This window comes from Antennarius striatus, chromosome 7, assembly GCF_040054535.1.
Source record: "Antennarius striatus isolate MH-2024 chromosome 7, ASM4005453v1, whole genome shotgun sequence".
NCBI classification, from domain to species: Eukaryota; Metazoa; Chordata; class Actinopteri; order Lophiiformes; family Antennariidae; genus Antennarius; species Antennarius striatus.
The window spans coordinates 1,547,245-1,574,814 of NC_090782.1; the positions used below are offsets into that span (position 1 = coordinate 1,547,245).

At 43.8% G+C, this 27,570-nt stretch overlaps 1 protein-coding gene across 7 annotated transcripts in view; it reads right to left on the reverse strand.

Annotated features, from left to right (window-relative positions):
• The window catches only part of si:ch211-51h4.2 (uncharacterized), a 115,482-nt gene that overhangs the window by 73,026 nt on the left and 14,886 nt on the right, over positions 1–27,570 (reverse strand). For 5 of the 7 annotated variants that reach the window (XR_011036699.1, XM_068318830.1, XM_068318831.1 and 2 more), the window contains 3 exons: positions 27,216–27,348; positions 14,635–14,700; positions 10,140–10,263 (listed from right to left, as the gene is read on the reverse strand). Coding sequence is in view for 6 of the 7 variants with exons in the window: in XM_068318830.1 (XP_068174931.1) it covers positions 10,140–10,263; positions 14,635–14,700; positions 27,216–27,348 (323 nt within the window). In the remaining variant the exon portion in view is untranslated. The remainder of the gene's footprint in view (positions 1–10,139; positions 10,264–14,634; positions 14,701–27,215; positions 27,349–27,570) is intronic. The other 2 variants (XM_068318832.1, XM_068318835.1) reach the window with 1 other exon arrangement.

The window sequence follows — 27,570 nt, forward strand, 5'->3', positions numbered from 1 at the left end:
ATTTACTGGCAGTGACTGCCAAAGACTTGAAGTGATGGACATCACCAGACGCAGGGTTTCCTCCCTTGTGATGCTCTGCTAGTCCTTCACTGCAGCGGTTTCCAGTTGTTAGTTTGTGTGTCCTTCTGTCTGAAGTTCAGTCTTAACAGCTTAAATGAATGTTCAGTGGGGTTGAGATCAAGTGACTGATCTCATTCGAGAATATTCTTTGCTATAATTAAGTCCTGGTATGTTTGGCTGTAGGTTTTGGGTCATTGTCCATCTGTAACATGGATTTGGCTGATCTGAGCCAACAGTGTGTCTCTGAACAGCTCAGAATTCAGCCCACTGCTTCTGTTCTTGATCATGTGATCAATAAACACCATTGACCTAAAGCCACTGGCAGCCATGCAAGCCCAAGCCATCACCCTGCCTTCACACTGCCATGTTTTACAGATGCTTTGGATCATGAGCTACCACACCTTCTCCATACTTGAGTCTTGCCATCATCCTGGTAGAGGTTGATCTGGGTTTTATCTGTCCAAACAATGTTCTGCCATAACTTTGCTGGCTTTTTATTCGATGTATTTTAGCAAAGTCCAATCTAGTCTTTCTATTCTTGAGTTTGCTTGAGTATGCTTATATATTGTGTACACATACACACAAACACAAGGGGATCCACCGGGGCTTCTTTTTATTTTTCAGGATATAATAAAACATAGATCTTGCTATTCCTAATATTGTAGCAATCTTGTAGATATAAGCTAAGTTGTCTGGGGCTTTCTGCCCCTGGCAGGGTCACCGATGACAAACAGGTCCTAGGTGAGGGACCAGACAAAAGACGGCTCAGAAACCCTTAATGATGAACACAAACAATGGACCATGTTTTCCCTTGCCTGGACGCGGGTCACCGGGGCCCCCCTCTGGAGCCAGGCCTGGAGGTGGGGCTCGAAGGCGAGCGCCTGGTGGCCGGGCCTGCACCCATGGTGCCCGGTCGGTCACAGCCTGAAAGGACAACGTGGGTCCCCCTTCCCATGGGCTTACCACCTGTGGGAGGGGCCATAGTGCATTGTGAGCTAGACGGTGGCCAAAGGCGGGGACCTTGGTGATCCGATCCCCGGCTACAGAAGCTGGCTCTTGGGACGTGGGATGTCACCTCCCTGGCAGGGAAGGAGCCTGAGCTGGTGTGTGAGGTGGAGAAGTTCCGACTACATATAGTCGGGCTAACCTCCACACACAGCTTGGTTTCTGGTACCAGTCCTGTCGAGAGGGGTTGGACTCTCTACCACTCTATAGTTGCCCATGGTGAGAGACGCTGAGCAGGTGTGGGTATACTTATAGCCCCCCGGCTTGGCACCTGTACATTGGGGTTCACCCCGGTGGATGAGAGGGTAGCCTCCCTCTGCCTTCGGGTGGGGGGACGGGTCCTGACTGTTTGTGCTTATACACCAAACAGCAGTTCAGAGTACCCACCCTTTTTGGAGTCCTTGGAGAGGGTGCTGGAGAGCGCTCCCACTGGGGACTCCATTGTTCTGCTGGGGGACTTCAATGCTCAGGTGGGCAATGACAGTGAGACCTGGAAGGGCGTGATTGGGAGGAACGGCCCCCCTGATCAGAACCCGAGTGGTGTTCTGTTATTGGACTTCTGTGCTCGTCATGGACTGTCCATAACGAATACCATGTTCAGACATAAGGGTGTCCATACGTGCACTTGGCACCAGGACACCCTAGGCCGCAGTTCGATGATCGACTTTGTGGTCATGTCATCGGACTTGCGGCCGCATGTCTTGGACACTCGGGTGAAGAGAGGGGCGGAGCTGTCAACCGATCACCACCTGGTGGTGTGTTGGCTTCGATGGTGGGGGAAGATGCCGGTCCGACCTGGCAGACACCCAAACGTATTGTGAGGGTCTGCTGGGAATGCCTGGCGGAATCCCCTGTCAGAAGGAGTTTCAACCTCCAGCAGAACTCAAACCACGTGCTGGGGGAGGCGGGGGAAATTGAGTCTGAGTGGACCATGCTCCGCGCCTCCATTGTCGAGGCGGCCGACCGTAGCTGTGGCTGTAAGGTGGTCGGTGCCTGTCATAGCGGCAACCCCAGAACCCGTTGGTGGACATCAGCGGAAGGGATGCCGTCAAGCTAAAGGAGTCCTATCAGGCATTTTTGGCCTGTGGGACTCCTGAGGCAGCTGATTGGTACCGGCTGGCCAAGCAGAATGCAGCTTTGGTGGTTTCTGAGGCAAAAACTCGGGCGTTGGGGGAGTTCGGTGAGACCTTGGAGGACGACCTTCGAGGAAATTCTGGTCCACCATCAGGCGTCTCAGGAGGGGGAAGCAGTGCAGCATCAAAACTGTGTATAGTGGGGATAGGGCGCTGCTGACCTCAACTCGGGACATTTTGACTCGATGGTGAGAATACTTTGAAGACCTCCTCAATTCCGGCGACACGCCTTCCCATGAGGAAGGAGAGTCTGGGTTCTCTGAGACGGGTTCTCCTATCTCTGGGGTTCAGGTCACCGAGGTGGTTAAAAAGCTCCTCGGTAGCAGGGCCCCGGGGGTGAATGAGATCCAACCGGAGTTCTTAAAGGCTCTGGATGTTGTGGGACTGTCCTGGTTGACATGCCTCTACAACATTGCGTGGACATCGGGGACAATGCCTCTGGATTGGCAGACTGGGGTGGAGGTTATGTTCCAACTGCAGAAGATCACATTTCTCAGCCTCCCTGGCAAGGTCTATTCAGGGGTTCTGGAGAGGAGGGTCCGTCGGGAAGTCGAGTCTCGGATTCAGGAGGAGCAGTATGGTTTTCGTCCTGGCTGTGGAACAGTGGACCAGCTCTACACCCTCCGCAGGGTCCTTGAGGGGGCATGGGAGTTCGCCCAACCAGTCTACATGTGTTTTGTGGACTTGGAGAAGGCGTTCGACTGTGTTCCTCAGGGGGTTCTGTGGGGGGTGCTTCGGGAGTATGGGGTACCGGACCCCTTGATAAGGGCTGTTCGATCCCTGTACGACCAATGTCAGAGTTTGGTCCGCATTGCCGGCAGTGAATTGGTTTTGTTTCCAGTGAGGGATGGACTCCGCCAAGGCTGCCCTTTGTCACCGATTCTGTTCATAACTTTTATCGACAGAATTTCTAGGTGCAGCCAAGGCGTTGAGGGTGTCCGGTTTGGTGACCTCAGTATTGCGTCTCTGCTTTTTGCAGATGACGTGGTGCTGTTGGCTTCATCAAGCCGTGATCTCCAACTCTCACTGGAACGGTTCGCAGCCGAGTGTGAAGCGGTTGGGATGAAAATCAGCACCTCCAAATCCGAGACCATGGTCCTCAGTTGGAAAAGGGTGGAGTGCCCTCTCCGGGTTGGGGATGAGATCCTGCCCCAAATGGAGGAGTTCAAGTATCTCGGGGTCTCTTTCATGAGTGAGGGTACGATGGAACGGGAGATCGACAGGTGGATCGGTGCAGCATCTGCAGTAATGCAGACTCTGTGTTGGTCCGTCATGAAGAAGGAGCTGAGCCGAAAGGCAAAGCTCTCGATTTACCGGTTGATCTACGTTCCTATCCTCACCTATGGTCACGAGCAGTGGGTCGTGATCGAAAGAACGAGATCCCAGATTCAAGCGGCCAAAATGAGTTTCCTCCGTAGGGTGTCCGGGCTCTCCCTTAGAGATAGGGTGAGAAGTTCGGTCATCCGGGCGAGAGTCGAGCCGCTGCTCCTCCGCATCGAGAGGAGCCAGATGAGGTGGCTCGGGGGCATCTGGTCAGGATGCCTCCTGGACGCCTCCCTGGTGAGGTGTTCCGGGCACGTCCTACTGGGAGGAGGCCCCGGGGACGACTTAGGACACGCTGGACGACTGTCTCCCGGCTGGCCTGGGAACGCCTTGGGATTCTCCCGGAGGAGCTGGACGAAGTGGCTAGGGAGAGAGAAGTCTGGGCTTCCCAGCTTAAGCTGCTGCCCCTGCGACCCGACCCCTAATAAGCCGAAGAACATGGATGGATGGATCTTGTAGATATTTTTGTTTCCGTTTTCACAGCTTAAGGACAACTTGTTTCACCACAACATCCCCCAAATGCAACCACCACACCTCAAATCAACTCCCCAGGCCTTTTAAGTTTAATTGGTAATCATGCAGAAGGACTTGTCAATGAAATGGTCTTTGTGCCAATTATCCAATTTCTTTTGGTCCCATTTAAGTAGAGTGGCTCATTTAAGGAGATGAAACCCCAAAACTCTGTATCCAATGTGAATGTGGATACCATCAATTGAAAGCTAAGAGTCTGCCCTTTCTTTCCATGTCCATTATATAACTATAACTTGAATATGTTTGACTAAAAAGATTTAAAAACAAACTTGTGTCAGTGTCCAAACATAAATGGACCTAAATGTATCTTATGCCTTTGTCCTCATCTTCCCTGACCCGCTCTCTTTCTGGTCTTTGCTCTGTTTTGTCATTTACTGCAGCGACTGACTTCAGCTGTTCAATGCAAATGGGTTCTTCTGATGAGGGCCAGGTGCACAGACATGAGCGAACCAAAAGATCGCAAGTGCTGTACTCAAAAGTTAAAAACAAAAAAAACATGTGTTGTCAGCAGCACATCCTCCCTCTTGGCTGATCGAGAAAAAACTCCCCAAAACACAAAGAACAGGACCTTTCTGCTGTTGGTAACAACAGACTGCCCTAACAATGGAACACAAACTCACCCATAATTTTGCAGACAAAAATGAACAAAAAACCACAGGACACGGTAAGCAGTCCACTTAAACTCAACAACCCCACTATTTATAACAAAATCATATGATCAACCACCCCTGTCACAGTGGTATGCTCCAATCCCTTTCACCTCCCTATAAAATGATCACCGAAACCAGGTGTGTCTCTTTTAGAAGGTTTAGGCCACAATGGGATATAAGCATTACATGCATTTGTAATGCATTTAATGTACTGTGTGTCAGGTACTGTGTGTCTTTTATTAACCGAATGAAATGTACATGTAACGTCAGACAAACTGGGACAAACTGTACAGTTGTAATGCATAGCTGGCCTCGCAGCATTCAAAGGTTCAGGGTGGACCATGTGGAGCAACCTACTGAACCCTTTATTCATTCATTCATCTTCCAACCCGCTTTTCTAAATCTTAATCATAATCTTTAATTGAGAATAGTATACACTGCTACATAAGATCATGCTAATGGGGAAAATGTCCAAATAAATTAGAATATACTAAACTAATAATAATGAGCGAAGGAGGCTGAAAACATTAAAAGAGAGGACAGACTGGCTTAACGTATATAATATATTAGTTGTTACAAACACTACAACATGTACCAGAGTCATGACTTTAGTATTAGCAGGAACAAGAGTACAAATTAACATCTCTATTTTTAATATTAATATTAATATTTAATATTATTTTAATATTTGATATTCTTAATTCTATACTGTTTATTTTTAATTACTGTTTATATTTTAATTTTATACTGTTTATATTTTATTTTTATAGTTTCTATTTTATTTATAGTTTAGTATACAAGTCCTGTTAGTGTCGCATGTGTCTGTTAGTGTCGTGTATGTCTTGTGGTATGTCCTGTGATGTCAGTGTTTCTTTTTCTCTTGGTGTTTATCCAGTATTTATTCATTATGTAATGCCTGAGCAGTGGATATATACAATTTCCTCTGGGATTAATAAAGTATCTATCTATCTATCTATCTATCTATCTATCTAATAAACCTTTATTTTACCAGGAAATCACAACTGGCCAAGAGCCTCAGTTGTGCAATACAGGAATAACAGAATTGAAAATAAGCACACCTTTTCCTTCATCATTTTCCACCCCTTATCTGACATACGGGTTCTGCTACAGTCTATGCCAGATGACTACAAGTACGAGGCAGGATACGCCCTGAATGAGATGCCAGCTCAGTGCAGGGAAACATAGGTAGACCATTCATGTTCACATTCGCACCCAAGGACAGTGTGGGATTGAACAGATCATGGCTGTGAAACATGTTTCTAGAGGTGGGGGTAAGCAGGAGAACCCAAACAGACGGGAGAACATACAAACTCCACACAGGAAGGAAATCTGCCCAACACGGCACACTGTTAATGTTACTGCTGTTAAAATCAGTAAAAAACAAAACGATATGAGCTCGTTGGTCATTAGTCATCAGTACTAACAAATTGGCAAGGCCTGTGAAGCATCGGTGCTAATGTTAATGCTAGCTTAAGACATATATCATGAGCTCATGTTAGTATTGTTTAACTTGTCTAACTGATAGTAGCATTAGCTAATTGTGAGGGGGCTATTTTGTGTTAGATAATTAGCAATGTCTCTCCAAACTCCAGCTTCTTCCAGCAACAAGCTCCTTTCGTGGCAGTGGAGCATTATGGGATGTGAGAGATGACATGTTGTGGCTGAAGCCTCCTGAGCTGCTGACAGTCTGACGCTGGCAGCACTGACCTAGAACAGCCCGAACCACAGTAAGTACCCCCGCTTCTGCATGAGCTGGCCGGTTGGCCATGCCCCTTCCATCAAATGTTCCAGCAGGACGTCACAGCCAACACAGCAGTCATGGCGGCGCATCATCCATCAAAAGAGGGGTATACACTTTAAAGAGTGAGTTACCACAAAGCCTGAAAGCCCATTGAGTGTGAAGGTGAGAGGATAAATAAAGGTCACTGGGTAAACCCGTGTTGTATACTACAGATTGATGTCCTCAGAGCAGATACTAAGTATAATAAATCTGCAGTGATCCCTCATTACTCGCGGTTAATGCGTTCCAAGAACAAACTCCATGATAGAGAGACGAACTACTTATATTGTTGACTGTAATTTAAACATTTATGAACCCTCCCCATACTGATATTAAACCACCTTCTATCTGTATTACCTTTAAAACACTCTGATAGACTGTTTAAAGCACTGTCGTGTCTCACGGAAGTCCGAGACTCACGGAACGGAGCACACTTCAGGATGCCGTCAGCCAATAGAATAAGCGTACAGTATCACGTGACTGACTACCAAAAATCTGCGATGAGGTGAAGTCACGAGTGTTGATGCGCAAATGCGCAAAGGCACACTATATACTAAGAATATACTAAGTATAATAAATCTACATTATAATAAGATATATTCTTAATTTTTTTGTCAAGTGTTAAATGATAACAGTACAGTATTTCTAATGGCTGGTTCCGCTGTCAAAAGTTAATCATTCTTTTCACAAGGTTCTATTTTTAAAACTAAGTATGACAGATTTAAATGAGTAGGTGTGTCTGAGCAAGTCAACTAGTTTTCACTTACACACAAAACACAGGATTCCCACCATGTCTGCATTTCATTGAGTAAAGAAAGAATGTGGATGAGTTATGAAAGTAACAATTCTTGTTCTCTGCACATCTGGCAAATCTCTAAAAAAGTTTGATAAAATATATAAAATTACCAAAATTTCAAATTTAGTTCTACAGTTCATAGAATTTTGTGAAAACATATTGAACAGTTTTCAAGCAATACCCCAGAAACTTTCATCTGACACAGAACTCAGAGAAAAACTCCCTGAATGAACTTGTGACCATGAAACAGAGGAACACATGAACTATTACATTGTAATTCCCATTAAACCATAGATCAAAGCACTAGCTTTGATCTACGGTCTGAAATATTTCTATCCTGAGATATTTTTGCACATATCTCAGGAACCGGGTAAGATAGAAAGACGGAACAAAAGATGTTATATTCAGGGAGGCAAGGGGATGAAAATGAGATCACAACCTTGAAAAACTAGGTCAAGGTCACATTTTCTATTTTATACCATTTTAGGAACATATCTCTGAAACCTCATGACAAGTAGAATGCACCAGTTACATGTTGGCTCATGGGTCTTTTATTAAATGACCCCAACCAATGAAAGTAGGTTGTTTTGAAATCAGGGGTGTCCCGGGATGTTGTAGTCTCTGAATGTCTACTTTAATTTCTTTATTGCTCCTCTCTTTTCCCATCTATTCCTGCTCATGCGCAGATTGTTTCGGTTTTGTCCTTTTTTTTTACCACCCCTACAAACATTTGTGATTAGATGCATCACAGTTCAGTATTTATTTAATTGAAAACTGAGTATATTTAACTAAAATTACATCAAAACTAAAATCTTTTAATCACAAAAAAAAAAAAATCTGAATATTTAAATATACAATACATAATTTAAAATATAAATTAATCTCATTTTCAGTACTCTACTAGAATCATGGATGAACTTTTTAAAATGTCTTAATTGCTTTTTGAAGTATTTTTTAATTCATGGATTCTTATGCCTTTTCTGACAATGAACTGAGTAAAATCTTGAAATGCTTTTGACATGCCTCACAGATTCTTAGCTGCACCAACCTGTCCTCAAAATGTAGTCACAGCCCATTATTGACTTTGTGAAATGTTAACAGCTAACATCTGGAGCAGCATCTTCTCCCTGTATCTGTCACATGGTGCAGGGTTAGGACCCTTGTGCAGATCACCAGTGGAGATGATTTCAGGCAGAGTTTAATTGATCAGCCAAAAATCCAGGAAACACAAGAAAACTCAAGAAGACCAACAAACCAGAGACGTCATCAAAGGTACAAAACAATCTCGAACAGAACCAAAAGAGAAGCCGGCTTAAAAAGCCTCAGGCTCATCAGTCTGATCAGACACAAGTGTGGAGATGAGCAACAGGTGTGGAGACGAGGCTCCGCCCACAAGTTTGGCCCCACCTCCTGCTACAACGCAGCACAGCAGAGCAACGTGACAAACCCCGACCCGTGAGCACAGCTCCATGGTCTCGTCATGGAGCAGCATTGGGTTTCTGTAGAATAAAGAACCAGTCTGGTCTCTGGGAAAGTGCATCGATTCGACCCTCAGCAAAAATGATTGAGTCACCAGTCACAAATGGTTCATTCAGTTGTTTAATGCTGGAGATAAAAAGCAGATCACAGACATGACACAAAAAAGTCTGTCTGGCTTTAAGAATAGGAAAAAAACAGTGGTGACCACACCTTGGAGAGCTGTTGGACTGACATGAATCACGGCTCTAACAGGAGAGGTTTTGGAGATGATAGAGAGTTGTGAAGAAGAAGTTTATCAAAGTTTTTAGAGAGAGTAAATCATCACTCAGAGTTGAAAGAGATGTTGGTTGTTCAGTCAGCTGTGGCTAAATCGTGGACCACCAACAAATAAGATGGGAAGGTTGTTAAAGGCTAGCATGCTGGTAGACCGAGGAAGAAATCAAACCATTAAGACAGAAAAGTTAAAGCAAGATGTCCTGAAAACAGAAAACGAACAGGAAAACAAATGGGAGAAAACTGGGGTAAACGTATGTGACGAACCGTAAGAGACTACCTAACGGAAATGGGATTTACATCCAGAAAAGCTCAATGAATGCCATCGTTAACACCATACAGAAAAAACAACCTGCAAAGCTGATCTGGGAACAGCAATCAGAGAAAGATGGAGCCAGACTGATAAAGAGTTCATTAAGTTCATGCCATTAAGAGACTGGCAGCTGTTTTAGACACCAGAGGAGGTGCGACAAGGTGCCACTGGTGTGTTGAAGTGTGTTTATCATGATTCCATCATTTTCTTTTTCAGAATTGAGTGATTCCATAATATGTTCCCTCTGCTTGGTCTGAAAAGTAACTGTTGTTGACTACTAGGATTTTTTTCTGGATTTTTTTTAGTGTGCTGCATTCTGAGCGAGTGTTGATGCGCGAATGGTGACTAAACTAAATACCAAGATGAAAAATATTTTTATGTTTTAAAATAATGAATCATTATCATAAAGTTTCATTTTATCCATCTTCTGACATCACCGCTCAGATCATTCAGATTCATAGGAACTGAACCCAGTCACACTGTCAGCAGTTCACCATAAAAGTAGACTATATACAAGCTAAGAATTTATTTTATGCACTGCTTTATCAAATGATTTTAATATTCTTTCCTGTAACCTGTGACCCGTGACCGTATGATTACAGTTGTCTCATTTACAAGAAGATGGATGGATTCTTCTCTGCATTTCTTTTCTTATTACAATGACACACTGGCTTTCTGCAGCATAATTTGCTTCATTGCATGGACTGGCAAGTCATTACTAAGGAAAGTGCAGGACACAAAATAATGATAATAAAATAAGGATAATATTCGTTACCGTGACAATGAGCAGGATTCCTTTCACCAGGGTGAGCAGGGACGTTATTGGCTGGATGAATGTGTGGGCCAGTAAGATAGCGAGCGTCAGAGTCCAGGTGAAGGCAGGGATCACATAGATGTGACTGTGGAGAAAAGAGTTTGGATGCTGTGTTCACATTGAATGAACAGAACAACTGAAAGATGCAGACACCGTGTTACTGTCACCAACAACAGCGCTCCAAGTGTGGAAATAATTCCTTCCAGTGAATTTGTTCTTGTGCTGAACATCCCTTTCACTTGAGCCCTCCAGAGAAGGCCAGAGTTTGGAGTTCAAGTCCATCTACCAAGTTTGCAAGGGCACAAAAGTCGGGTGTAAAGCAGAATGGAGAGTAGTCTTAAAAGTCTCGGATTTTGGAGAGTCAGTCATCTTCCTGCATCATGTCATTGGAAGTTTAGCACATGCTCAGGGTCATGCACAGGGTCCTTGACAAGTGGGCCTCTACTACCTCATCCCCCTGGCCCTCCATCTCATGTAGATCAGAATGTATATGATCCAAAGTGCTGAGGTGGAACCATGTCTACTGTACTTGTATACCTACGCAAAAAACACCTTCGACAAACTCAATTTCTTATCTTTGCCTCTGACTTTGTGTTCTGTGTTCTCATTAACAACCAAAGGGCTCCTTCTGACAAATCCAGAGACTCTCTGTAGCGACACGTCCTTCTGAACGGGCATTTGTCCAAGTAGACTCTGAGTGGATTTAGGCCACATCCCTGCATCCCACTGGCCAATCTGTCCATTAAAGACAGACCCAACACTGTCTAATCTGTCCATTAAAGACAGACCCAACACTGTCTAATCTGTCCATTAAAGACAGACACAACACTGTCCAAAATGTCCATTAGAGACAGACCCAACACTGTCCAATCTGTCCATTAAAGACAGACCCACCACTGTCTAATCTGTCCATTAAAGACAGACACAACACTGTCTAATCTGTCCTTTAAAGACAGACCCAACACTGTCTAATCTGTCCATTAAAGACAGACACAACACTGTCCAATCTGTCCATTAAAGACAGACCCAACACTGTCTAATCTGTCCATTAAAGACAGACACAACACTGTCTAATCTGTCCATTAAAGACAGACCCACCACTGTCTAATCTGTCCATTAAAGACAGACACAACACTGTCCAATCTGTCCATTAAAGACAGACCCAACACTGTCTAATCTGTCCATTAAAGACAGACACAACACTGTCCAATCTGTCCATTAAAGACAGACCCAACACTGTCTAATCTGTCCATTAAAGACAGACACAACACTGTCTAATCTGTCCATTAAAGACAGACCCACCACTGTCTAATCTGTCCATTAAAGACAGACCCAACACTGTCTAATCTGTCCATTAAAGACAGACCCAACACTGTCTAATCTGTTCATTAAACACAGACACAACACTGTCCCAATTTGTCCATTAACGTGCCTGAACAATGTGCACTAGTAATTTAAGGCAACACTGATGAGCGCACAGATGGACACAAAGACATTCACAACTAACAACACTGGTAGTGGCTGAGAAAGAAACGCCTGTAGCACATTAACAATAACTCAAATAGTACAAGATGTGAAACAGACCCCCTCCTCCAGAAGCTACCAATATTACCTGACCAAAATGAATGTAGCTTTAATATCCATGATATGAGAAAAAGGAGGACTGTGGCTTTGTTTAATGAATTCATGGGGTTTCAGTGAAACCCAATGGTTTATGATGGAGTTTAATTCTGTAGTATGTTAAGCTATGTAGAGAACAACCTCATTCTAGACCTAAACCTCAGCTGAAGGCTTAGTAACCAACCAAACGTTTGGTTCAAACCTGCAGAACTCTGTGGGGTTGGTTCCCCAGACAGCCAGCATTCTGTAGCAGGGGGAGTGAGGGGAGGTTTTGTGCAGAAACCAGCAGTTACCTATTGATTACTGCCCCTGGGGAGGGGGAATAAGGTGGTTTATGGAAAGAGGATGCTCAGGTTTGTTTCCACTTCAGTAAGCCCTGCAGTCCCACTCCCACAACACACATCAGTATCTGCTCTTGCGTCGAGCAGGCCAATGATGAAGCGCTCATGGATGACCGTGTAGTGGTTCACATTAGCTGAAGAGTTTGAATCACGTTATTGGGTTAAGTATTCACTGGTGCATGGCAAAATAAATTAGTGATGTTAACTGATGGAGGTAATTATAGGTTGGGAGAGAAAAGAGAAGGTGTGGCGCTGGGGGAGGAAAGAAGAGAGTTCACGCTGCTGCATTGATTCCTGCTTCAGTAACTTGATTAGGATCTTAATAATGATGATGATGTTTATTAGAGTTTGAGCTATTTATTGTGTGTGTGCACATTACCCTTTAGACCTTTTTTTTTCTTTTTCAAATTACTACTGCGAAACTATTAAAAGTAAGATGGAATCCAAATAAAGGCATTCCAAAAATGTACTGAGAATGCACAGTCCCCTTTTTCCTTGAGTTGGTCTGAAGAACACATAAGAAGACCTTGGTTGGTTGAAAGACTGAGGCTGCATTCAAGTTCACGTGGCATTTAAAGAAAAAAAAAGTAGTGGGATGGAGATTATATTTTGTGCATAAAATCAATTTATAAAATCATAAAAGTAATCCTGAATCCTGTAGTCAGTGCAGCTACATCTCCTGGGTAATCTGGTGTCCACATTTAGTACCCGCTAATTTTTCAAGTACAGCATTTTGAACATGAAAATGTGAGATTTCTTTTGGACAGAGGAAGAACTGAGGGAGCTGCAGGAAATGAGAAGAGAGGAATTTGAAGCAGGAATGACCTGAGATAAATGTCTTTCATGTGTGTCTGAGCTGGACAACTTTGGACAAATGAAGAACAAGTTACATTCACTAAGAGGGAAATGAAGGTGACAGCAGTGCTCAGCAATTTACTGGAAAAATATTCCATTAATACATTGGAAAATGCATTACATACATAGTACTGTCACCTATAAATGAAGGTATTGTAGTTATTGATCTCCCATGTGTCAAACTGCCTTTCAACAATTGCAGGGCTGAAATGTCTCAAATAAGAGAAGTTGCCACTTTTCTAAACACACCTGCCCCAAAAAGCAGACTTGTGACAGATTCTTGGGGTATTACCCCCATAAAGTGTCTGTAACTGGTTGCACTGTGCAGAGCCCCAGTGGCAGATTTCACCACTGAAGAAACACAAACAGCCAGTCGACTTATCTGCAGCAGTGTGTAGTCCAGACAGCAGTCCTACCCTGACAGAACCATGCTATCCAACACAAGTCCAACTATTCATTTTTAAGGAAACAATGTTCCTTTGTTTGTGATTAAGGTTTTTAAGTGAAGTGAATGGAGTGTTAGACAGCAAAGATTCAAGTTAATGAATTCAATCTGCATTCATGTGTCGAGATTTCTACTTCAGACTATGGTTAGACTTCTAAAGTAAATGTTATAAATAAAGAAATAAATCTTCACTGTTTGATTATGGAATCTGTCTGAAGGAACACCTCTGCTGTGAGTGCAATCCTCTGACTATGGTGATCAGCTACCATATTTCAGTATTACATCATATTTCTTTTAATCAAAATGTTTTTATTGTAAGCTCATGTAACATAATTTCCCTTCTCTAAATTGCTGGTAACATCATAGCAAGAAATGAAGGATGACCTGACTGAGGTTCAGATGGATGGAGGGTGTAGTTGTGGTTGTTATTCAATCTGGGAACCTCTGATGATATATCATTCATCTACACCTCATTCAGTGCTTCCTTACATTCCAACAGTCTGAATCACTCACTGAGTCAGAAGCTAAATCTCAGAATAATGTTAGTGATTTATATGTAGATGGACCCCAAAGTCATAATGAAACAACTCATTTGTTCAATCTGAACACAATCTAATCTAAAACTAATCTTAAACTAACCCCAGGATATATTTGATGGATTTTTTGTACAAAATCCAGTCTTTACTCTAAGAAAGAAACCCCCAATATTTTTTCAAAGATGCTGACGACATTGTTGTCTTTATAAGCAGCCGGTGTCTCAATATTCAATAGTGTCAGCTTTAGTAACATTAATCCAAGAGCCAGTTCTGTTTGGGGCAGGTTGATTACATAATGCCTGGTAGCGGTGAGGTAATTTTAAAGTAATAATTTATTGAAAGATGGTGAAAATGAAAACTTTTTTCTGGCCTAGTCTTTCCTGTGACAGACAGTGTTTGTGAGCGAGTAGAAGCATCGGTCCTTGACATCACTTACAGATCTCCGCCTGGTGAGTCAGAGTGACATGAACAGGCTGATAGCATCAGACTCACCGTCTCAGTTTAAAATACTTTACTGGTTTCTTTCAAGAATGTTGAGAACTGACCGTAATGTGATTGAGCAGATGTAGATTTTAAAAAACACCACTGATCTTCAGCAAAAACCTTTAAGAACACTTCTGATCATAGATAGTGGTACGGACGCTAAATAATGGACTTACCTGACATTAAAAAGAGCGGCATAGGCCTCACTGCCAGCTAAGACATAACTGATTCCAATAGAAACACTGGAGAATAAAAGAGAAGAGAAAGACAAGTAGAAAAGGTGACAGAATACAAACAGAAGAGCTGCTACAGATTAGGGGATGTGTCGTCATCAGCTCTCATCATCAACACTCTTTAAAGATTGAATATTACATTTTTAACTCTGAGAGAGTTGCAACTTACATCAGGCTATTGACTAATCACAGCACCTACAAGCTAAGAACAGCTCAGGGTCACATACTAGCATATACAGGACACAGATGGACACAAACACATTCACTACCAACAACACACGTAGTGGCTGTGAAAGTGACGCCTGTAGTAAACTAACAATAATTCCAATAGTGCAAGGTGTGAAACAGATCCCCTCCTCAAGAAGCTACAAATATTACCTGATCAAAATGAATGTAGCTTTAGTATCCATGATGTTGAATTCAGGATATTTCAGTGAAACCCAACGGTTTATGATCGTGTTTCATTCTATGGTATTTTAAGCCAGAGGGTAAGCACAGAAATGTTGCTTGAACCACAGCAATTTGATCATCTTTCTGAACAAAATATTACTTTGGGGAAAGTAGGGACTTTTAAGCTCAACATCTATTCTGTACTAAAACCTGTCAGACTCTGTTCTCTTGTTTATTGAGAGTGAAAAACCATCAGCAGTTTCTCTAGACAGCCAAATGGACTGTACTTATGTAGCACCTTTCTAGTCTGACAAATCAGAGTGCTCACCATTGAAGTCAGCAGCCACCACCTGCTCATTAGGAGCAGTAACCATTCACACCACTATTCACACAGTAGTGAAACAGCCACTGGGAGAAATTTGCCCAAGGATACTTTGAGAAGTGGGCTGTAGGGCAGGGGATCGAACCACCAGCCATCTGATGAGCATACTACCGCTCTATGACTGAACAAGTGATTTTTCACCCACTTTTCCAAATGTGTTTGTGCAGTTTAACATGCAACAGCATAAAAAATCATTAACTGTTCCATGTGAAGTTTCATAATAAATTTAAAAAGTAGTTGTCAGACCTAGTCATCGTTTTGTCATTGAGCAAGTCTTTGCTCTCAAGTCAAGGCAACTCTCAAATCAGGTCTGACAAGGCCGAAGTCAAGACCAACAAGTCTAAAGTCAAGCCTGATAAGTCTAAAGTTAAGCCTGACAAGGCTAAAGTCAACCTGACAACTCTCAAGATCAACAAGACTAAACTCAAGACGGACAATGTTCTGTCCAGGCTTACAATGACAAAGTCAAGAACGACAACTTTCAAGTCAAGACCAACAATTCTAAAAACAAGACGTATATGGTTATAATCAAGACCAAAATTGTTTGGGATCCTGAATAAGTTGACACTCTTCACCAAACATAATGTCATTTTAGCAACTGAACAACTCATACCTTTTTTAACTGGACATACAAAATGAAGTTAGTTGACATTTCTTGAATTGGATTTGTACATGTGTGGCTATTCTCATCTTCACTCTTACTGTCTATTTGTCTCTGTTTCGTTCCTATTGTGTGATAGCAGTTACTTATATGCATATGCTGGTGTCTATGCAATTTCCTCCGGGATTAATAAAGTATCTATCTATCTATCTATATAAGTGATTCAGTGAGATACTGTAACGATTGCAAAAGGAACCAGGCGCGAGAGTCCAAAAGTCAAAAAATCCAAAATCAGAGCCAGGAAAAAAACTCAGATCTTACAGTACCAGTGGGATATCCAAAAGTTGTAGTCAAACAGGCAAGAGGTCAAAACCAAAACAAGAACAGACAAGGCAAGGCTAAACTCGTGGTCGTACAAAAAGGCGGTCTGGTAAAACAGTAAACAATCGGCATACACAAAACTCTGCTTCAAGGGACTACTGACTACGCTGTGACAGCGCTGAACAGAAGAGAAGCTCCTTAAATAGGCAGGCCAGGGTGCTAAATTGGGACAAAAAAAAATCAGGGAAAACAAACCAGGTGCAACAAATGACTAAACGTGGCAGACACAGAAATATAAAAGTACATGAACTGAACCCAGAAAATAAAATACAACAGCAAGACAGACACAGACCATCACAGTACCCCCCCCCCCCTAAGGAAACGCCTCCTGGCATTTTCATCTCCCGGGCAATGGGTGGTCCCTGTGAAACTGCCTGATCAGAGACCTGTCCAAGACGAAACGTGAAGGAACCCAGCTACGATGTTCCGGTCAGTACCCCTCCCAGTCGATGAGGTACTGGACTCCCCTCCCACGGCGATAACAGTCCAAGATCACACGCAGGGGAGGTTCCCTCTTGATTGTAACATCTGGACAGAGCGTCCGGCTTGACGTTCTTGTCCCCTGGACGATAAGCGAGATGAAAGTTGTATTGAGCAAAGAACACAGCCCACCTGGCTTGACGAGGATTTAGTCTCTTGGCTGTTTGAAGGTATTCCAAGTTCTTGTGGTCAGTCCAGACCAGGAATGGATGTTGAGCACCCTCAAGCCAGTGTCGCCACTCCTCCAAGGCCAACTTAACCGCCAGCAGTTCCCGGTTGCCGATATTGTAATTCCGTTCTGCCGGGCTATGGCAGCGAGAGAAGAAGGCACATGGGTGAACCTTATTGTCTCAACGTGCCCTCTGAAAAAAAATACTGCCCCTACCCCAACATCAGATGCATTGACCTCGACAATGAATTGGACCTCCGGGTCTGGGTGAATGAGAATGGGAGCGGTAGTAAAAAGTCCTTTCAGTTCCCGAAAAGCCTCTTCCGCCTCCTCTGTCCAACAAAACCGGGTCTTGGTGGACATGAGGGCAGAGAGAGGAGCAGCCACAGAGCTGTAGTTCCTTATAAAACGTCTGTAAAAATTAGCAAGCCCCAAGAAATGTTGGAGAGACTTACGATCAGTGGGTGGAGGCCACTCTGAAACTGCATTAACCTTGGCAGGGTCCATACTAATGCATCTGGTTGCAATGTTGAACCCCAGGAAGGAGGTGGATGAGACGTGAAACTCACATTTCTTGGCCTTGACGAACAGCCGATTCTCCAATAGTCTTTTTAAAACCCGTCTGACATGTTCAATGTGTTCCTCTGTGGACTTAGAAAAGATCAAAATGTCTTCCAGATAAACAAACACAAAGTGGTTTAACATGTCTCGAAGCACATCATTAATAAGAGCTTGAAATGTTGCTGGCGCATTAGACAACCCGAACGGAATCACCAGATACTCCCAATGCCCTGTTGGTGTGTTGAATGCAGTCTTCCACTCATCCCCCTCCCTTATACGCACCAGATGGTAAGCGTTAAGTAGGTCCAGCTTCGTGAAGATCGTGGCTCCCTGGAGCATCTCGAACGCCGTGGACATGAGGGGGAGGGGGTACCGGTTCTTGATGGTGATGTCATTCAAACCACGGTAATCAATGCAGGGTCTGAGGGAACCGTCCTTCTTGCCCACAAAGAAGAAACCAGCCCCAGCTGGTGACGATGAGGGTCCCAGCCGCCAGCAACTCCTCCAGGTACTTCTCCATGGCCAGGTGCTCTGGACGGGATAGAGGGTACAGGCGCCCCCTAGGAGGCACTGTCCCGGGTTTCAGGTCAATACAGCAGTCATAAGGTCTGTAAGGAGGTAAACAGGTCGCACAAGACTTACTAAAAACCAGTCTTAGGTCCTGATAAACGTTAGGAATCTGATCCAGACAAGGAATCTCCTCCCCCTGAGGAGTAAGAACATGATTATTTGCATGCACAAGACAAGATTCAAGACAAGACAGACTCCAGCCCTAAATCTCATGCTTCCCCCAGTCCATCTGAGGGTTGTGTTTGTTCAGCCAGGGATGGCCTAGCACCACAGGGGAGTGTGGCGACTCGATTAAATAAAACTTTTTCCTCTCCTGATGATTTCCAGAAATGTTCAGCTTAAGGAGAGTGGTTGAGTGGGTGATATGGTCAATTCTCTGGCCTTTAAGGGAGTTTACCACCAGCGGACACTCTATTCCCTCCAGGGGAATTTCCCATCTGATGGCTGCCCCCCTATCCATGAAGTTGGATTCTGCGCCAGAGTCCACCAGGACAGAGGTCTTCTTGTCACCCCCACTCCAGAGTGACAGGCAGACACGTTCTGTTCTTTGAGGAGGACTTGACGGGAAGTACGCCCACTAGTGCTCCTCTCCTCACTAGTGAGCGCTGCCCTTTTACTGGGCACCCTGCGGCCAAGTGTCCATGCTTACCTCAGTAAAAGCAGGCACGTTTGTTTAGTCTCTCTTTCCTCCCTGGTGAGACGGCCCGGTCCAGCTGCATGGGTTCCCCCTCTGAAGGAGGGCGTGTCAGGTTTCCTCTATCTGGGGAAGCCTGTCCAGACAATGTTCGGGGAGTGGAACGAACCCGAAAACTGCTCGAGCTGGTTAAGCAGTCTTTCTCCTCAAAAGGCGAATCCACATGAATAGCCAGCTCAATAAGTCTCTCAATGTTGTCCGGCAAGTCACGGGTCAACAGTTCATCTTTAATCCTCTCAGATAGGCCGTCAAGAAAAACATCAAATAATACTCTCTTGTCCCAACCACTGTTGGTGGCCAGGGTTTGAAAATCGATTGCATAGTCAGAGACAGATTGGTTACCTTGTCTGAGACGAATTAATCCCTATCCCGCCTCATGACCATGCCAAGACCGGTTGGAAACCCTCTTCATTTCCTCCTCCAACAGGGCTGACGTTTGGGTACACGGCAACCCAGCCTCCCACACTGCGGTCGCCCACTGCTTGGCCTTGCTGGTCAGCTGCGTAATGATATAAGCCACGCGGGACTGTTCTGTGGGGAAAGTTCTGGGCTGGAGACTGAAGATTAGCTTGCACTGGGTCAAAAAGGCACAACAGGTTCCGGGCTCACCATCGTACTTCTCGGGAGGAGGAAGGCGGGGTTCCGGCGGAGTTGCTGGAGCAGGCGGCGGAGGAGAGGCAGTGAGCTGGCTAGCTCCCACAGTGGAAGGCAGATCGGTCATCTGGTGTGTAATGATATGTAGTTGTTGGATTACAGCTAGCAGCTGTTGTTGCTGCTGCTCCAGAGTGGCCTTCTGTTGCTCCACCGTAGCCTGGAGCTGTGGGTCTCTCGCTGGTTCCATTTTGGTCACAACGTACTGTAACAACTTGCAAAAGGAACCAGGCGCGAGAGTTCAAAAGTAAAAAAATCCAAATCCTTTAATCAGTCCAAAATCAGAGCCAGGAAAAAAACTCAGATCTTACAGTACCAGTGGGATATCCAAAAGTCGTAGTCAAACAGGCAAGAGGTCAAAACCGAAACAAGAACAGACAAGGCAAGGCTAAACTCGTGGTCATACAAAAAGGCGGTCTGGTAAAACAGTAAACAATCGGCAAACACGAAACTCTGCTTCAAGGGACTACTGACTACGCTGTGACAGCGCTGAACAGAAGAGAAGCTCCTTAAATAAGCAGGCCAGGGTGCTAAATTGGTCTCAGGTGGAACAAATGACAAACTAATTCAATATGGGGAGAACTAAACACGGATTGGCTAAACTCAAAATGAAACAATCAGGGAAAACAAACCAGGTGCAACAAATGACTAAATGTGGCAGACACAGAAACATAAAAGTACATGAACTGAACCCTTAAAATAAAATACAACAGCAAGACAGACACAGACCATCACAGATACTTGCATTCATAAAGCCAGATGCTGAAGATGAGCCAGGAAACCTTTCTAAACAGGTTTCCTGAAGCTACAAAGGAGTGTTGCCTTCCAGGGCTGTTCTGGAAGTGGTGGAAGCATTCCAGCAAAAGATTCCAGAACTCCAGAACAGAGGTCGCGTGAGTATTTACATCTGACTAATGTCAAGTAGATAACAGAATTTCTATGAATTTATGAATTACACAGAGGGAGTCTCATCAAAATTTCTTATTTTTCTTTTCCTTTCGGATTTTCCTTTCAGGGGTCTCCACAGTGAATCAATTGCCTCCATCTAACACTGTCTTCTGCATCCTATTCTCTCTCACCAACTACCTTCATGTCCTCTTTCACTACATCCATAAACCTCCTCTTTGGTCTTCCTCTAGGCCTCCTGCCTGGCAGTTCAAAACTCAGCATCCTTCTACCAATATATTCACTATCTCTCCTCTGGACATGTCCAAACCATCTCAGTCTGGCCTCTCTGACTTTATCTCCAGAACCTCTAACATGTGCTGTCCCTCTGATGTACTCATTCCTGATCCTATCCTTCCTGGTCACTCCCAGAGAGAACCTCAGCATCTTCATCTCTGCTACCTCCAGCTCTGTCTCCTGTCTTTTCCTCAGTGACACTGTCTCTAGACCAAACAACATCGCTGGTCTCACCACAGTTTTGTACACCTTTCCTTTCATTTTAGCTGAAACTCTTCTATCACACATCACACCTGACACTTTCCTCCACCCGTTCCATCCTGCCTGGACACGCTTCTTCACCTCTTTTCCACACTCTCCATTGCTCTGGACTGTTGACCCTAAGTACTTCAAATCCTCCACCTTCTTGATCTCTTCTCCCTGTAACCTCACTCTTCCACTTGGGTCCCTCTCATTCACACATATGTACTCTGTCTTAGTGCGGCTAACCTTCATTCCTCTCCTTTCCAGGACAAACCTCCACCTCTCTAGCTTCTCCTCCACCTGTTCCCTGCTCTCACTGCAGATCACAATGTCATCTGCAAACATCATAGTCCATGGAGATTCCTGTCTAACCTCGTCTGTCAGCCTGTCCATCACCATAGCAACAAGAAGGGGCTCAGAGCTGGTCCCTGATGCAGTCCCACCTCCACCTTGAACTCCTCTGTCACACCTACACACACCTCACCACTGTCTTACAGTCCTCATACATGTCCTGCACCGCTCTAACATACTTCTCTGCCACTCCAGACTTCCTCATACAATACCACAGTTCCTCTCTGGACACCCTGTCATCAGCTTTCTCCAGATCTACAAAAACACATAAGTCTAATTAAGTCTAATCAAAACTGAAGGTATGTTAATGTAGAGAGGTGTATGTGATGATACTGACATAATTTGAGCATATTTAAGTTTCCTAGAATATGTGATGGAGGTAAAAAAAACAGCATTTAAGACTTGTAATGTAGAAATAATCTGAAAGGTAACAGGCATGGGATATTTTATCCTTTAAGTATTTTATTTTACACAATCTTTTTATGCAAGCATTTCATTTACGCATGCTCATTAAAATTAAAATTGTTCTCTTTTGTATTAATGCCTTACAAACAATTTCTCTTGATATTCCTGCATAAGCCGCCGTGTGTGTCGCCCATCACCTCCACTCTGTAGGGCAGTGCATAAAGACGAACGTGTGTTGTTTGGTCAGTTGTTTGTGTGTGCATTTGTGTGTGTGTGGTCCAGCTTCGGCATTGATCCACCACTAAGCCTCCTTGAACACAATGAGGGAACTATCGATTGGCCAGGTGTTGCAGAGCTGCTTGTACACTGATAACAAGACCTTCCACCAGCAATGCTAGGAGCCCGTCCCCCTCCCCTGTGCCCCCAAGGACACACACAGGAAAACTCAAAACTATCCAAAAGCATCTCCTCCACATTAGAGCAGTGTTGTAAATTTAAAAAAAAAGATCTTTTATAAAACAAGTAGCCACAGTTGGTTGAATACTGTGAACCCGTGATGCATCAGTGTTTGACACGAGCATCAGTATTAAAGAAACTAGTGGGTAGTTCATTACTTTTTTACTTTTTAGGGTGGCACATATACAACATTAACGCGGGGCCACTGGGGGAAACTGCTGAACAGCATGATAATAAGACTACCCTTTAAAAGAAAATATCAAAAATAAATGACATTTGGCTTTAATAGTGATAAAATATTCTTACATATTGAGAGTTGTACATAAAGTGGCCATGGTGGTCTCAGAACGATTACTCAGACCTCTACAGAGAACAGCGACTGAAAACATGGTGGAGATATAGAAAGGCTCTTTCTGGCTCTGGTTTGGGACTGTGTAGCAGAAGTCTGATGAAGTCTGAACCTCAAGCAGGTCTGATTCGTTCCTGGTCCAGAACAATGAAACTGAGCATGGTGGTTTCCCTCAAACTATTGAACATGTTAATATGTTTCATCGTGACCTGTAGCATACCCAAGCAGAACAACTTGCATACGGTGGATTCATAGTGGTTGAAGTAATGTGAGAGGCCAGAAGCCAGTATTTCAGTTTATCTTGATCCTGACTGTCGTAGTTCTGCTAAATGATTTGGGTAGAGTTTGGGGAATAATTATCAGGTTATTTTTGCTGATTTGTGGGCTAGAATGAATCACTTTTGTGATTGAATGTGTGGCACAGCATTGCTTTATGTCTTCGTAAGAGACAACATGCTATGTGGAAGGAATAGGCTTATCTCCCCACCTATATATTTGAATAAGCTCACTTGAAAGTCTCACGCTGTAACCAACTCCACCCACTACCTGTCAATCAAGAGTGTCATAACTGTTCCAACAATGTTCATGTTTGTGAGCAGAGAGTCCAAACAGCAGGAATGACACAGAAAACGGCAACGATTTCTGAGTGAAACTCCGACTGAAAGAGAGGAAAGGATTGCGTCACAGAAAGAGAAGTACTACTTAGCCAGAGCCAATGAATGTGGGGTATACAAAAATTATGGCCGTTTACACAATGACTTCTTCGGACAAAAAGGAAACTTATATTTGCGAAGTCCGCCCTTTTGCGAACAGCAGGGGATGAAAACTTTTCTAAATTCTGTTGTACCGTCGTCAAAAAATGGGCTAAACTCAACTAAAAGGGATGAAATCAAAGCTTCAGTTTGCAGGTTTATTAAGTTTCCTTCTAGCCTTGCTCATGCAATTAACAACCAATCTATGGCCAAAACAACAAGGAAACATCATCAGACCGTCCAGTTGTGTTTCTGCTGCAGACTCTGTTGAGTTTATTAATGCTAATCCAATGAAGATGAGCTGAATCCTTACTGTAATCTCAATCCGTTCAGATGATTTTGAAAAGTCTCTCCACCAGATTACAGACTCAGTGGAGGTCAGGATGGCATCAGCAATAGAATGGACGTCCTGCTGGTTTTGGGTCCTGGTGTCCAACAGGATGTTTCCAACTCTGGAAATTTACATCATCAAAAACTGAAACTTTTATTGTTCTAATAAAATGTAGAAATCACTGTCCAGGTAGTAAAGTAATCTAGAAGGAATATGCACTAACATACATGACATCACCGTATCTCAGGTTGTGTTGCAGCAAAAGTTCGACTAGCATCAGTTGGCTATTGTTTAGCTGGAGCGAACACGTTAGAAATGTAGCTTAAGTTCCATAGAACAAGGTATCTATTTATTCTTTGCATAAATTTGGTATGAAGTCTGAGATTGTTTTATCGTGACATTTCATGATCTCTATATCAGGGCTGCTCACACTTTTCTAGCATGTGAGCTGCTTATAAAAGACCAAGTCAAGCAGAGCCACCAACTATGTCAAGTTGTTGTCATGTCCTGAGTTGACTCTGATGACCGACACTGAATGGAATCAGCCACAGATAGACAGTCCAGACAGCAGCCAGCCTCACCTCCTAAAGCTCATCAGTCATGGTGAAACAGTACTCAGGCTTGACTTTACCAACAGCCACTGAATGTTGTTCAGCTGCCTGCATTCTGCAGGTCCAGCTAGATTGAAAAACTCTGGTACCTACCTACCTACTCTGGAGAGAGCTCCCTCTAAGCTCCCTCACATCAGTGTGTTGCAGTCAGACTTCTACAGATGTTTGCAGAATATCTGTTTTTGAAGAGCTCTGGCTCCAGTAGAACAGGTGCTTGTTGATGGATTATGCAGTAGTTATTCAGGAAGTCTGGGAAAGCATCGCCCTGACTGCACAGCAATAAATCCATTCAAGCGGCCGACCATTGCGGGTGCTCAATTCGCAGTGATGGACACCAATTTGTACAGAAATATATCCGGTCGTCACAGCTGTTCTTTCATGGACAGTGCTGCTAAAAGCGCATTGTTTGCAGTAATATCAGTCAACACCATACAAATAGAAATACACATCTGGGCTCGCGTCCATAATTTTGTCCAAATGCAGTGAGAAACACTGGAAATCTGCGGCTTTCGCTTCTGAAGTTGGCTGTGAAAAAATTTCTGCTATCTGGACAACTAGCCTTTTAGTTCCTTCACCTTTCTCTTTGTCAGTTCACTTTTTGGAGGAAATTCAGTGTCGTAGTTTCTATGAGCAGTCTGAAAATACTGCTCTACTTTATAGATGGTAGACTCGCAGGTGAGGCAAACACACTTTTAAAATGTCGAAGTGAAAAAAAAAGTCTTTCTCCTGTTCTGTATGAAAGTGCATCCACAGAGACCTCAGGTCAAGAAGACATCAGAAGTCTTCTGATTGGCTGCCCTGAATGTCAATCAAGTGACGGGATGAATGATAGGCTCACGACTATTTTAACCTATTTACCAATGGCTTGCTAGTGTCATTGTTTGCGCTAGCGCTGTGACCTATCTGTCCATGAACACACCATCTGATTGGCTGCCATGACTGTCAGTCACATGATGGGCTGAATGATGGACTGTAGTCTGTTAATGTCGTGCGATCTATTCTACCCAAACTGAGAACTAGCAGAACTACCCTTCGGACTGTGTGTACAAGAAGGGGCAGAGCAGGATGTACTTCCTGAGGAGGCTGGCCTCCTTCAACATCTGTCCTAAGCTCCTTCTCATGTTCTATCAGTCCGTAGTCTCCAGTGTGCTGTCATACGCCATTGTGTGTTGGGGTGGGGGGGCCAGGAAAAGAGATATGGACCGTCTGAACAGACTCATCCGCAGAGCGTGCTCAGTGGTCGGGCTGAGCCTGGACTCTGTGGAGACGCTTCTGGAGAGCAGGACCATGTCTAAAATTAAGGCTATCATGAGCAACACCAGCCCCCCCCCCCCCCCCCCACACACACACACACACACACACACCACCTTCTCCCAGCAGAGGAGCACCTTCAGCGGCAGACTGCTGTCACACAGCACCTCCACAGAGAGGCCAAAGAGGCTGAGGTCCTCCTTCATGCCCCGTGCCATCAGGGGGTACAATGACTCTCTCAGGAGGAGCGGGGGGAGGTGGGAGGTCAGTACGGGGTTAAATGGATTTAATTTAATTTAATTGTATACTGTTTATATTTTAATTTTTTTAGTATATGCCCTGTTAATGCTACTTGTGTCTGTTAGTGTAGTGTATGTCTTGTGGTATGTTCTATCTATCTATCTATCTATCTATCTATCTATCTATCTATCTATCTATCTATCTATCTATCTATCTACCCACCCTCAGGATCGAGCGATCGATCACGATCGATGTGTTGATCGCCCCTTCTTTAGATCGACCTACTCAGCCTAATGGACAAAAATGTTGACTGGTAAACCTTTCCAATAATTAACTAAACCTAAATCAATCAATCAGTATGACATAAGAGGTAATCAATACTTTAACTGACTTAAAAGGAGGAATCACTTTAGTTTCCACCTGTGCAAATGTACATACAGTATATAATGCTTTTTAAATTTGTATTAAAATAACCTTCATAACAATGTAGGCCCCCCACCCCCACCTACTGTTCTGTCTCTTTCTTCCCTCTATCTCTCAAACATTGAAATCAACTCCAACTTACTGCAGTAACATCAAATTGGATTTTATTTGGTTTTGATCAAATTTTGATTTAATTTTCACATCTTTAAAATAAAAGATGTCTGTTTGCTGCTTCTAACAGATAAAAAAACACCAATATTTCAACCACACAATCGTATTACCTCATTTCTGTTTTAGCAAGATGAACTGGAGACATTCAGAGGCATTACTGGCAGGTCCATCTAAACTGACTTTGTTCCAAATTGGTGGCACGACTCCGCCACATGCCTCTCTTCATGAATGTTTCTGTCATTCCTGACCTTCCTCTGATGGGAGAGGCTTTCCATCACTGTGAGACTCTATTCTCTTGTCGTTGAACTCTCCTCTGTTGATCTCAGACATTGTACTTAGTCCTTGTTAGGTTGTGTTCAATGGGATGGTCACATAACCCATTGTCATTTACGTTGTGGTGACGATTATTGTGTAGATTTAAACAAGTAGAAAACAGGCTTCCAGGTTCTACCTTCATGTACATCATATTTGCATATTTTTTTCTTTCGGCTTTTCCCTTCAGGGGTCTCCACAGCTAATCAGTGTCCTCCATCTAACCCTGTATTCTGCATCCTCTTCTCTCACACCAACTACCTTCATGTCCTCTTTCACTACATCCATAAACCTCCTCTTTGGTCTTCCTCTAGGCCTCCTGCCTGGCAGTTCAGAACTCAGCATCCTTCTACCAATATATTCACTATCTCTCCTCTGGACATGTCCAAACCATCTCAGTCTGGCCTCTCTGACTTTATCTCCAGAACCTCTAACATGTGCTGTCCTCTGATGTGCTCACACATAGTATTTGCATCATTATCAAAATATTTGAACATGTGACCCTCCACAATAATAAGTAGTGCTTTCCTTTCTTCCTTCTTTCAAGGCTTTTATTTTTGTAACTTACAACTGGAACAGGAGGATGCAGTTGAAGGCGTGGCTCATCGGCCGAGACAGGAAGAGGTATCCGAGCAGATGCAGGTTGGGCTGCAGGTTCTCCGGCTGGTTGTGTGACGCTGATGCATTATGTTGTAGCAAACCTATCATTGAAAAAGAGAAAATACAAATGTATAAGTCCTTACTTCCTGCTTTGACCATCTGATGCTTTACCTGAAATCCACAGCGAGTCACACCCACTCAGTAGCACAGGGACACAACTCCACTGGCAGAGGCTGCATTGTTAAACATGATTCTCTCATGCCTATACATCATTCAATCCCCACCACTGCACTTCCATAAAATACTGAAAGACACTTTACAGA